The sequence below is a fragment of the Camellia sinensis genome, chromosome 1, assembly GCF_055761805.1.
Source record: "Camellia sinensis isolate YWXY chromosome 1, ASM5576180v1, whole genome shotgun sequence".
Lineage (NCBI taxonomy): Eukaryota > Viridiplantae > Streptophyta > Magnoliopsida > Ericales > Theaceae > Camellia > Camellia sinensis.
The window spans coordinates 206,463,815-206,477,187 of record NC_138961.1 but is presented as its reverse complement, the minus strand read 5'-3'; the positions used below and the strand labels follow the sequence as shown (position 1 = coordinate 206,477,187).

The following is a 13,373-nucleotide window of genomic DNA, read 5'->3' as shown; positions in this document are numbered from 1 at the left end:
TTTGTAGGTGATATGCACTGCTCAGTCTTAACTTAGTTCCCAAAGCTTGCTATAAACTTTGCCAGAATCTTGAAAGTAAACTTAGGATCTTTGTTAGATACTATGGAAACTGGGACTCCATGCAATTTCACAATTTCATTGACATACAAGTTAGCTAGCTTATCCGCATTATACAAAGATTTGACAGGTAAAAATTGGGTAGATTTAGTTAAGCGATCAGCATTGACCCAAATAGAATCCATACCTTGAGAAGAGTGAGGCAATCCCACAATGAAGTCCATGGTAATGTGCTCCCATTTCTATTTCGGTATTGGAAGCGGCTGAAGTAATCCAGTGGGTCGCTAATGCTCACCTTTAACTTGTTGGCAATGCAAACATCTAGCCACAAAATCAGCAATGCCTTTATTCATTCTAGGCCACCAGAAGTTCTGTTTCAAGTCATGACACATCTTTGTATTCTCCGGATGCATAGCAAACTTTGAATTGTGAGCTTCAGTCATAACACATTTTCTTAAGTCAAAACAATTTGGTACACATAGCCTATTATGGAATTTCAGCACACCATCTTCAATCACAAATCCCGGCTTCGGTTTTAAGTAAATTTCATCAAAAATTTTCTTCAAGAACTCATTTTCTAGTTGTTTCTCTCTAATTTGTTCAATGATTGCAAGCTGAGCAGAAATGGCGGCTAGGGTTCTTCTTTGTTCATGCAGGACTATTGCAATTTCATTCCTCTCTAGGTCACATAACAATTCACTCTGGCCAGTGAGCGAACATGACAACTTTCCAATAGATTTTCGGGTCAAGGCATCAGTGATTGTATTTGCCTTCCCTGGATGGTACAAAATCTGCAGATCATAATCTTTAATCAATTTTAACCATCTTCTCTATTTGATGTTTAGTTCTTTTTGGGTGAAGAAGTATTTGAGGCTCTTATGATCAGTATACACCTCACAAGTCACACCGTATAAATAATGTCGCCAAATTTTTAGAGCAAACATCACAGCTGCTTATTCAAGGTCATGAGTCGGGTAATTCTTTTCATGAGGTCGAAGTTGTCGAGAAGCATAGGCAATTACCTTCCCATTTTGTATTAACACACACCCCAAGCCTTTGTAGGAGGCGTCACTATAAATTTGGAATCCATCGGTTCCGTTGGTGTGGCTTAATTTTCGTGCTCCTTTTGGATACAACTAGCCTCACAGTTCGGACTCCAGTAGTTCTGAATCTGATTTCACAAAGTGCAATGTGAAACAGTGAGAACACAAAAGAGTCCAAATCCGACAATTCTTTTGGAAAATAGATGTTTGAATCAAATGCCAAAAATGGGCTTCTTTGCCAGTTTTCAAAGCCGCCGCCTAAATATTTTTAGGAAATTTAGGAAACCCGAACTCGTGCCAAAAGCCATTAGTCCGTCATCACCAAAGTGTCTCATCTCGGGAACTTAGGTACGAGAGGGAGAGGTCATGAATTGAGCACCCCACTCACCTGATCAAAGATCGAACTCTACTAATCATGATGTGATTCTTATTTACATTATATGCTCATGTTCTGGTTTTATTAGACTAACTTTACTATGTGACGCACATAAGCATAGACTAATTTGCGAAGATTGGAACACTTTGATTTCATGTTTATTTGAAAATTGTTTTTTGATACTCGTCACTTGAAAATGTGAGTTTGTACATTAATCAATTTGTCCCAATTTTGGCAATTAGCCACCATCCACAGGCATTCAAATAGGTATATCATCTAAGCAATTAGCCTCATGGAAATATGCTTTGCATGGCAACAATCACACGCAATGTAAGATGCTAAAACTCAAAATTGCTCACCTAGTACTCTGAGCCAAAATAAAGCAAAATAATTAGAAAATATGCATGCTCCTTACTAATGCAATATGACTAATGCGACACATACAAGTCATGTAATTAATAGGCTCGGCTATGAACATGGCATATGATTCCATTAAAGACATGTGATGAAGCACATATTCAAGTAATGAATTTAAACATTTGGGTTAGTATGATGAGCCGAACCTTAGATGCATGTAAGATAATGGATGCGAATCATAAGAATGCTAATTTGAAAGATGATGTTCTATACTAACCATAGTAAGCTGGTAAATAAAAAGGAGAAAGACATGGGGTTGGAAGACATATAACTTATTACATGTTGGCCCTCGCATAAGAGGGTGCGAATCAATGTTCGAGAATCTGAATTAAACTAAGTATTACAAAACTGAATGAATATTAAAGAATTAACTAGCTAGCTACTCTATTACAACAAGGATAATAATGAGAAATAAACTAGCTATAATAATTACAAATGAACAACAACAATAATAATTACAACACTAATTACAACAAGACTAATTGCAACGATAATAATTAACTACAACAATAATAATTAATTACAACAATACTCAGAGTATTAATTTACAACATTGATGTAAGCAAGGATGCACAAGGGTTGCATGCACAATGCCCAAGAACTGCTCTGTTTGCCTAGGCCTGCTCTGTTTCACCTTCAAACATTGATGGCTGACCGGCCCCTAATGAGGCCTGGTCGGGTCCAAAAAGGGCCGGCCATGCCTTAATTTTATGCAAAATCCTGTTTTTGTGTTCTGAAGTGAAAACAGGGCACACAGAGCAATGTCAATCCCTGTTTGTCCCTTTTGCCCTTCTTTGTAATGGAAAGCCTCAAGAGAAGAACGAAGTCATTTCCAAAACCATCAATGAGCAAGTTGATTACTTGATGATTTCGGACACAATTTGGACAAAGTTCAATAAATGCAATGAACAACAACCACCCCTCTCTCCTATCATAGAGTGAACTTAAAGAGGGAAGCAGAGACGCTTTAAGGTTCATCAAAACATCATGAATTGACGTATGATGACCTTTGACATGATGGACTCGGCATAATGTTCAGCCGAACCCAAGCAATATGACTCATTTTCTTTATGTGGGTCGGTTCATTTTAGCAATTTTTAGACCTTTCCATTCTGTAGTCTATTAAGTCCAAGGTGATGATTACGTCGACTAAAAGAGAAGTGTGTCAAACGGGAAGTGATTCTCAACATGAAAAAGAGACTATGTCGTTGACAATAAACCTCAGTAGAGATTAAGCCATTAAGTATAGATTTCTAGCTTATGTTTTGAATAACTATCAACTGGTTGAAACAACTCTCAAATGAAAGAAATGGATGGTAAGTTGATTATTAAAATGAGATTCTTAACATGGAAATTAATTAAAGAAAAGCTTAGAACCACATGTAACAAGCCATATACGCAAACTTATGAGACCAAAAGCATGAACTAATTAAACAACCTAGGATAGCCCTAAAACAACCCCTAATAGGTAAAAAATAGGGGGTCAAAGTGCATGAAAAGAGCCCAAAAAGCTAAACAACAAAGAGAGAAAATAAGGCCAGTAAGTAAGAATAGAGAGGGGTGGTTAACCCCTTCACTTTTGAAACCTCAAAGCATGATTTATAGTCTCTTTTAAACTCTGAAAATCAATTTGGAAAGAAAAGAAAAAGGGTGCAAAACAAGGGTTTGAGCTATAGGTGAAGGTGTAAAAAAGGGTGTTAGCTCTCTCTACCCTTTGGTAGCTCTCCAAACCCAAGCTTAGACACTTGAAAGAGGATCAAAACAATACAAAAATACAAGAACTAGATAGCAAGAGATAGTAAAAGGGAGCAACAGAAGGGATAGTAAGCTTATACCTCTCAAGAAAGGTAAGCTCTTTGTTGTGAATCAAACTAAGTCCAAACACACTCTCAAGCTTGAATTGAGATGCTCAAGGCTTAACCAAGGTTCCAAGGCTAAGGTGTGAAGGTGTATATGATGTATGGATATAGGTTCAAGGTGGTAAGCTTGCTCAAAGGTTGCTTGCACAAGAAGAAAGAGCTCTCAAGAAGGTGTATAATCTTTTTAGAAATTCTTCAACCCTCAAATCAGAAATACAACTTTCAAAAATGGATAGCTGGTGAGCTCCCACCCAGAACAGTGTTTCTCGCTACTAAGGCACGGCTGGCCATTAATAACCACGACCGGCCCTCAATGAGGCACGACCGTGCCTCAATGTGATCCCCTATCTCTCTGCTTCAGACTCAACATAGGGTGACACAATGTGTAAAAATGGATTTCTTGGGTACAAGTAGTAGGAATATGGGAGGTTTGGGATTGTTTTGGAGCTTAAACATTGCCCCTTCGTTGAGACCTCGAACCACGCACAACACCACTTTCATCATCGAGTGTACTAGGTAAAGCGCTCGAGCCTTGCGGGTGCTCAAAAATAGGGTGTCTACAGTTGCCCCTCTTTGACAAAGATTGAAGTCATAAAGTGACGTGAGTGACTGTCAAAACCCAGAGACGACCCATTTGACGAGGCTGCAAGGCATGGGCAAGAAATCAAGACATAAATTCAAAGATTGAACTCAAGGGCAAAATGCACAAACGAAATGCGCCAAATTACTTATGATTGTGCAATGAAACATTTGAATGCAAATGAAGCAATGAAACAATGCTACAATCTAAACAAGAACCTAAAGCTCGAATGAAAATGTAAATTAAAGGAAAATAAACCCCACCGTGTATCACACAGAAAGAACTGAATAAACAGGCACGTCTTACGTAGAAAGGACAAAGAAAGCACAAACCAAACTATGCCTAATGTAGAAAGGATGTAAGAAAATGCCGACCTAACTACGCCTCATGTAGTCCTTCACCCTTCCTACATCGAGCACACCTGTGGTTTTAACCGAGATCCTAACGATTCTTACCCGATAGGAGGAAGGGTGGTGTGAACAAACAGGCGCACTTGATGTTTTAAACCAAAGCAAACAATCCTAATGCGCCTCACGCAATAAGAGGAGAGGTAGTGTGAACAGACAAGCGCACCTGCCATTTTTAACTGATCTGGACAATCCAAACGCGTCACATGCGAGAAGAGAAAAGGAGATGTGAACACCGGGACACGCCCGATGTTTTTAATTGAGATAAACAATCCTCACACATCGCACACAAGAAGAGGATAGGTGGTGTGAACAAACAGGCACTCCTATTGTTTTTAACAGAGGAAAACAATCCTCACGTGTCACATGTGAGAGGAGGAAAGGTGGTGTGAACAATAGCCGCACCTGCTGTTTTTAACCAAGGTGAACAATCCTCACGCATCGCACGCGAGAGGAAGAAAGGTGGTGTGAACAACAAGCGCACCTGCTATTTTTAACCGAGGTGAACAATCCTCACGCATCGCATGCGAGAGGAGGAAAGATGGTGTGAACAACAGACACACCTTCTATTTTTAACCGAGGTGAACAATCCTCATATATCACACGCAAGAGGAGGAGACTAGAATAATGCAATAGCAGCTAAATTCATAAGCAGGCAAACTTTGAAGTGAAATTATCTCATTCCCGGGAAGGCCTCAGAAATAAAGCCATAAGGCCCACGAGATAGCTTAAGTCAAGACACAACACATAAACATGAATTTGAAGTAAACACAGATTCTACACAAAGACACGTAAAATCAAAACAATCAAAGCAATGTAGTAAAGTAAAAGCCAATTTGCCATGTGTTGAAAATGAGCGTTTGAATGTGACACACCTATAGACACCCTATTTTTGACCGTCCTCAAGACTTGGACGTCACTGTTTGAACACTCGGTGATCATCCATGTTCGTGTTCGTTTTGAGTTCTCAGAGGTCTCGGCTACGCGCCTTGCCTTAGGATCTCTCGACTTGCTTGTTTTGTGTTTGGTTTTGCACCAAACACTTGTTGTTTTGCTTTTGAGGGCAGGGAATGGCTTGTTGGCCATCCCCACACCTCACCGGCCATGGCTTGAGGCCACCGGCCCTGTTTTGTTGCTACCGGCCATTGGTGATAGCTGGTCAGCACTCTTTATGGTTGGCCGACCATTGTTTTGGTCAATTTGTCATTTTTGGCTGGCCGACCACTGTTCATCTGCTTTTGGCAGATATTTTATGCCAGCTGTGACAGCTGGCATCCACAATGCCCCCTCTCCATACACGTGTATGGAGGGATTTCCCTCCTACTTAGCTTGTTTTGTAAGCGTTGCAAGATTGGAATTCCTATAAAGGGAGGGCTTCTCCTCCCTCCTCAAGGGTTTCAAAAAAGTTCCAGAGGTATGAGATTAGGGTTAGAGAATCCTATATCTATCTATCTCTATATCCCCCCCCTTTTGATTTGTGTGTGCTAAAAGGTGTTTTGCTCTTAGTTTTGTACTAAGACACATAGTATTACACCATACCTTGGTTGTTGAAGTGCCAAAGGGTTGTTCTTGAAGTTTTTGAGCTGGTTTTGACCAAAGGAAGGTGCTGGAGTGGTCTTCTTGAAGAAGGACTATAAGGGTGAGAACCATTCCCTTTATTCCCCATTTTTGCATAGGCTTTTAACCTATCTTGCATCCATTTTAAGCTTAGCTATAAACTAAGAAAAGTTCTATTTTTACCTTCTTTTGATCTTTGTTTAAGGTCTCTTTGAGGTTTGGTGTTGTTCCCCCCCTCTAAGGCCTTGTTAGGCCTTGTTTAAGGCCATACCGTTTGGCCATTATTTTGAGCTTTGCATGACCTCTCTACCACTGAAACCCAGAGGATTTTCAGTGATGGAGAGATGGTTTTGAGGTCCTAAATGGGAGAGGGTCATCCCCTCTCCATGTTGTCTTTGACGCTTGCATAATTGGCTTGTGTTGTAGCATGTGTTCCTAGCTTGCTTTAGCCCCATTTCAATGCATATTAGGCTTTGTTTTGCCATGATATAGCACTATTTTAAGTTGGTTTAGACATGCCTTGTATGCTCCATACACTTGTCTTGTAATCCCATGTTTTGGCCTTAACATGCATCATGTTGTAACATGTGTTTTTAGCATGATTTTGGCTTAGTTTTGTGAAGATTTTATGCATGTTTTGGTGTGTTTGAGGTCTAATTTTGGTTGTTTGGGACATCCATGACTCGCTTTGTATAGCTACCATGCAATTTAGCTTGTAGGCTTTGAGTGTTGGATTCTCTAGCATGCTCTACTTGCATCATTTCAGTGATTTGGCATCACTTATAATGATATTTTAGTCCATATAGCATGCTCAAATACTTGCATTTATCACCTATTCCGTGCTTTGGATAGTTTGTGTTTTATGCTCCATGTTTGGACCTTTGTGTATGCTTCCATGCTTAGACCATTTAGATGCCATCTAAGTATGTCTTTGGCCTTATTTTGGTCTGCCTCAGGGCTATTTTGAGTCCCTTTGGCCCTTTGAGGCTTGGTTGACATGGTCATGGCTTGAGCCCCTTGGCTAGCTTTGAGTTTTAGACCTTGTTGCATGCCTTATTTGCATGGTTTGGTTGGTTTGGCACCATCCTTAACATGATTTCAGAGTTTATCAATGCTTGCCATATGTCCATGTTCATCCCTTTTAAGTGTACTTAAAGTTGCTTCTTTATTCTTAAGTATTAGACCATGTATGCATGCATGTTTGTATGTAAATTTGCCTTCATGTTCTTAGCATTTTGGCCACTAATTTGGGCTTATTTGAGAGCTGCCCATATTAGTTTAAGACCATCCCCGCATGTTGTTGCATGCTTGCCTAGTATGTTGTCACATACTTGTTGCATGTTTAGTGAATTACATGTTGTAGCATGCTAGTTCAATTGTGCCTCTTTGTGAACTTAATCCATAACATGTTGTTGCATGCTTAGGTTGTAATGCATTTGGCATGCATTCTCTCTTTTAGTCACTTAACATGTTGTTACATGTTTATATGTTGTCATATGCTTGCATGTTTGCATGCTTGTTCACATTTTCATGGTGCATACTTAGCTTCCATGCCTAGGTTGCATTGCATTGAGCATGCATGCCTTGCCTCTTGATCGAGCATGATAGAGGTTGGGTCCCTCATGCGTTTGTATGCATTTCATTTGACATCAAATGCACAACTTGACACCTTGGACCATCATGCATTGAAATACGTGATTGGTGGCCCGAAGGTCGAGAGCCAAACTCCCTTAAGTTCATGACATGATAGGGAGGTTGGTTGTACAAACATTTGCTTTGAAATGCATTGCCATGTCTTGTTTTCCCTCTACTGCTGCAAAAAACAGGATTCTGCAGGTATATATTGCCGACCGACCACATTGAGTGCCGGCCGACCACAAATCTCTGGCCGAGAGCTACATTTATGGTCGATGACCACTTTTCCATGGCCGGTGACCATTCCTTTTGGCCGATGGCATCCCACAACCCTCAGGGAGTATTTCAGAAGCATCCTTGGGATTTGTGCAGTCTCTAGAGAAGAAAAACAGTGCAAACAGAGGCAGCAAAAGTATGACGATGGATTTCCAAGCGGAATCGAGCACACGTGCATTCATCCCTCTTCCCGAGGCCTCTTTACTGCTTTTCTTAGTTTAATTGATTCGTTAGTTAGTTAAGTGTTGTAAATATTTAATTAGCTTGTAGGTTAATTAATTTGTATTATTCTTTCGGTCCCTCCGAGAGAGCGCACAATTGTGTAATAAGCGTGTGTGTATGTGATGCATGTCTTCCAACCACCATTTCTTTCTCCCTTTTACTTAACCGCTTATGATAGTTAGTTCTAGGGCACATTTCAACTAGCATCCTTATGCTATGCATATTTGCATCATTCATCTGTATTGCATGCACCGGGCTCGATGCATCATACTAACTACATAGTATTTCAAATTTCAAGTTGAATACGTGTATCGAGTTGTTGCATTTCACATGCCATCCTTAGATTAGCCAAGCCTATTCTAGTTGCATTTTGTATGCAATGCATTACCCATCTCAACATGGACTTGGATCATACATTTGATTACCAACATGTTCCTTGTTTTGGCTCGGAGTACACTGTGAGTATTTATGCTTAGCATCTTGCATGTATGTAAGTGTTAACATGACAGCATGCTTACCATGAGGCTATGTGCTTATATGATATAATTGCTTGAATGCTTGTGGGTGAAGGTTGGATTGCTTGAATTGGGATAATTCATTGAAATCCGTGTTTTAGCCTACTTACGAGTAGCAAACTTCAAATCATGTTCCAAACAAACGGATATGCGATGCTTTGTTCCAAATTAGGCGATCTAGTCTATACTTGTGTGTTGTGCGCATCACATAGTAAATTCTAGCTAATTAACTGGAATAAGAACACATATGTTTTCAAAACAAAATATCATGCTTAGTACAGGCCGATCTTCGGATCGGGCGAGTGGGGGTGCTCATAGATGACCTTCCCCAATCATACCCAAGTTCCCGAGCCGAGGCAACTTTGGTGATGACAGACATGTGGCCTTAGGCAACAAGTCAGGGTTTCGTAAATTTCCCAGAAATAAAACATTTAGGTGGCAACTCTGTATCTGGCAAAGCAGTCCATGTTTGGCACTTCTTTCTAAAAATTGGTTTTTCAAAACGATTTGCCGGATTTAGACTCTTTGGTGATTTGTCATCTCACATCGCACATTGTGAGATCAGATTAAGAACCGTGACAATTTGAGTCTGAGCTGTAGTGAGCCCAAATGAACAAAACGGAGGATTCCCTCCCGGGACGTTCGGGGATGTCTACAACACCACGTTTCAATTTGGTTGTAAAATGGATGATGATTTTACTGTGCCATGAATGATTTTATCTGAAATTCCTCTGAATGAACCGTACATACAACAATCGTGCGTTTACGGAATAACAGAACAGATTACGATTCAGGCAAAACAATTTGTATGCTAACGGAATAGTTTAAACTAATTAAGTCTTAAACAAAACAAATCACACTATGAGTTTAAACTATGAGTTAAATAAATGAATTTAAACAAATTAAATCAAGAATCAGCTAAATCAAATTATGCATTCACAAAATAAAACAAAAATAGAATAAACAAAATTCCTTTCCTTTTCTTTTCTCATTTTCCATTTTATATTTTTTCGCTCACTATCTTTCTCTTTTTATATTTTGTTTTGTTACTTATTTTTCCTTCATTGTTTTTTCTTTTTCTCTTTTTTTCCATTTCTTCTCTGTTTTTTTCCTGTTTGCATTTTATTATTTTTTCAGATTAAAGCTTCATAATACAAGAAATAAAAAGAACAAAAACTGACTGAATTCACACTGAGGACTGGTTGGGCCTCGATGAAGCACGATCGTGCTTCAAAACAGCCGACTAGGCCTCGATAGCGGGACAGGGGCAAATCGGTCAATCCATGAGCGACGTTTGTTTTAAAGAAACTCAAACCTCATTTTCTCACACTTTCTCATCCGAAACTCCCTCTCATCTCTCTCTAACCTTCCCCTCTCTCTAGATTTCCCCTTTCCTTGAGTTACCCAACAATCCTCACAAAATTTTCCTTAAAACCATTTTAATCCTCTATATTTTGAATCGAACAAAACTTGATTTGGTGGAGTTTTGAGTTTTTCTCTTGATTCCGCTCATATTTGCCCACATTTTTCTTGTTTCCCCCTTTGATTTTCCACCCCTCTTTACTTTCTGCTGGGATTTTGGGGTTTTTACTCATTTTCACTCATCCCTTCACATTTTCTTCACTATTTCCACTTTCTCTCTATGGCTAGTGACGAAGTTCCCCTCCCAGACCCTACCATTGGTATTGGGGCCGTCTTAGGTGTAGATATGGAGGCCGAGGATGCTCCCACATTGCCTCTCCTTGTCGATAGGCCATTTGATGCGGCTACCTGCCGACCATGTACACATGCTCCGTCCCCAGGAGGTATTTTGAGATTGAAGGGCCTCATCCCGGGATAGATGAGGACATCCTGCTGCGAGAGCCCGTGGAACACTTGTCCGCCGATGCCACCATGGTAAGCAACTTTCCTTTGTTTTGTACATATGTTGAATCTCATAAACAAACCACTCATTAATGCTACATACACTCCCCATTTATAGGTGATAGATAGGAGGATTGACAGCTTAGAATCCATATCCGACCCCCGGTGCTGGTATGAGAGGCTTTTTGCAGAGGTTCGTACATTAGTTGATGTTGCCGGCTTTGGGCCCTTCTGTTCAGGGCTCACATAGATGAGGGCTGAGTCATTGCTCTACGGGGCCTTGGTAAAGAGATGGTAGGACACCACTGACCCGTTCCACTTCTCGTCGATTGGGGAGCTGACCCTGACTCTATACGATTTCTTGATGCTCACTAGCCTATGGGTCAGGATTGGCGGCCCGATCCCATGTGATCTTGATATGACGCAGTGGAGAGTCGCACATCGTCAGTTTCTCAGGGCGATCCTGGACACTACTAGTCATAGAATGGTGAGGTATAGTTGGTTCTTTGATCGCTTTTCCGATTCTCAGCCCGCTACTCCAAATGAGGTCACCCAGTACACCCGCGGCTTCCTTATGTATCTCCTTAGTATTGCCATGTTTGCGAACAGGGAAAATACCGTGGGGTTATATCATCTGGGGGCACTGGTGCACCTACCACAGGTGACATAGTATGATTGGGGTGGCACTAGCCTGGCCACCTTGTACTGCTATATGAGCTCCGTATCCTGCTGCAAGATGGATTCACTGGGTGGCTACTGGAGAGTTTGAGAGGTATGCCTCACACTTACTTTTCTATGTATTTTGTTCAATTTTGCATTTCGTGCTCATCTTTACTTTGCATTTCCTGTTTATCTTCTCATTTACTTCATCCATCTTTTTCTATTTATAGCTATGGGCTTACACATATTTCACTTCTTTAGCTCTGGTCCCGGTGAGGCCGATTGAGTTGTCAGTACCCTGCTCTCGGTACTACAACTTCTGATTCGAGCGGCGCCGCTGCGTAGACCGAGACTTCCCCTACTTACGCCGTTTCTTTGACACCATCACAGCGGATTAGGTAACAAAATACTAGTCTTTACATTTCTGTATTACTATTTCCATACTGTTGTTATTCTCATACTGGACTATTTCCATACTGCACTGTTTCTGCACTGCACAGCTACTCTCATACTGTTGCTTCTATACTGTTGTTTCCATACTGTGTTTCCATACTACTTAGATCCTTGACAACTGACATTTGCTTCCACAAGTTAACTGGCACCCTTGGGCGGGTATTACTTAGGTAGCGAGGACGACCTATGTTGTTGCATGGCACGCGTCTACCATGCAAATTCTTTTTGAGGGCCCCTTTGGCCGAGTTTATTACCTGGGGGAGAGGTTCATCTGCTAGACACAAGGGGTAGTGGATCTGGACATTCCACATCCTTCTCTTCCTAGTATAAGGGTAGTGGATGATCTTCACGACGGTTCTTAGATCAACTTCCTGATGTTGGGAGAGGATGGTGACCGACATCATGATCCTGGCAACTTCACCACTTTCTTGCAGACTTGGGTGATGGCGCCTCTTAACCATGGTGTGGCTCGCGCTATTCCAGAGGTTGCTACTACTGCGACTGCTGGAGGAATTCTTGCTGCAGCCCCCATTCCTGGGCTTCTGGTGATTCCTACGGAGGTCGTATACATGCGGCCAGACGGGGTAATTGAGCAGATACCCCTTGAGTACATTGAGAAGACGGATTGTAGATTGGTGATTTCTCCCGGCATTGAGCAGGTACACATTTATTTCTATTTTTTCCCACTACACTACTTTATGTCTTCACTGTACTCTCTTGCTTTGTTCCACTGCGCTCAAATTTGTTCTTCCTTTTACAAGTACCCAGGGCATATGTTGATGACCTCTTCCGAACGATTGACCGCCTGCTTCTGATGGTGTGGAGAAGACAGACTGCTCTGGCCACTCATGGGATTAAGGTATAATTTTTCTCCTAGTTTACAATCATGACAGTCTTGCTTATAACTTTGTTGATTTCTTTTGATATCTGTACTCTCTCTCTCTCTCTCTTTTCAGCTTGAGCCAGTACCAGTTGCACTTGTAGGACCTCCTCTAGCTAGTAGATGGAGACGGTGTCCAATAAGGGACAGAAGAGGAGCTGGCCGAGGAAGAGGCAGAGTGAGGCAGCACTCACCTCCCGAGGAGTCCTTTGAGGAGTACACAAATTTTAAGGCAAAGGGGGAGGCAGTTGATATACAATCTAGAAGCCCCAATGATGACAGCAATGCACCTTCTTCGCAGTCAAAGAGGAAAAAAGCGAGGATGGGTTGCTGATGATGATGATGATGATTTTTTTTTTTGTTTTTGTTTTGATTTGTAGTTAAAGACTAGCTTCAGACAGACCCTTTTGTTTTTGAAGGATTTTCTTTTGTTTGCTGCTTTGTAAAACAATGATCGAGGTTAGACCCGTTAGTTTATAAAAGACAAGTTTTGAATGATCTCCTTGCACAATATGTGATGAATGGCATGTGATGAATGGAGTAACCTGTGCATGGTAACTTCGCATAAGACTT

At 41.0% G+C, this 13,373-nt stretch overlaps 1 protein-coding gene across 1 annotated transcript; it reads right to left on the bottom strand.

Moving 5' to 3' along the window:
- Positions 1-341: 341 nt before the first annotated feature.
- Positions 342-12,321, bottom strand: LOC114281610 (uncharacterized). Its single transcript, XM_028224154.2, has 2 exons — positions 12,175-12,321; positions 342-848 (listed from the first exon to the last, which is right to left on the bottom strand). The coding sequence occupies exons 1-2, from the start codon at positions 12,319-12,321 to the stop codon at positions 342-344; spliced, it is 654 nt and encodes a 217-aa protein (XP_028079955.2).
- Positions 12,322-13,373: the final 1,052 nt, after the last annotated feature.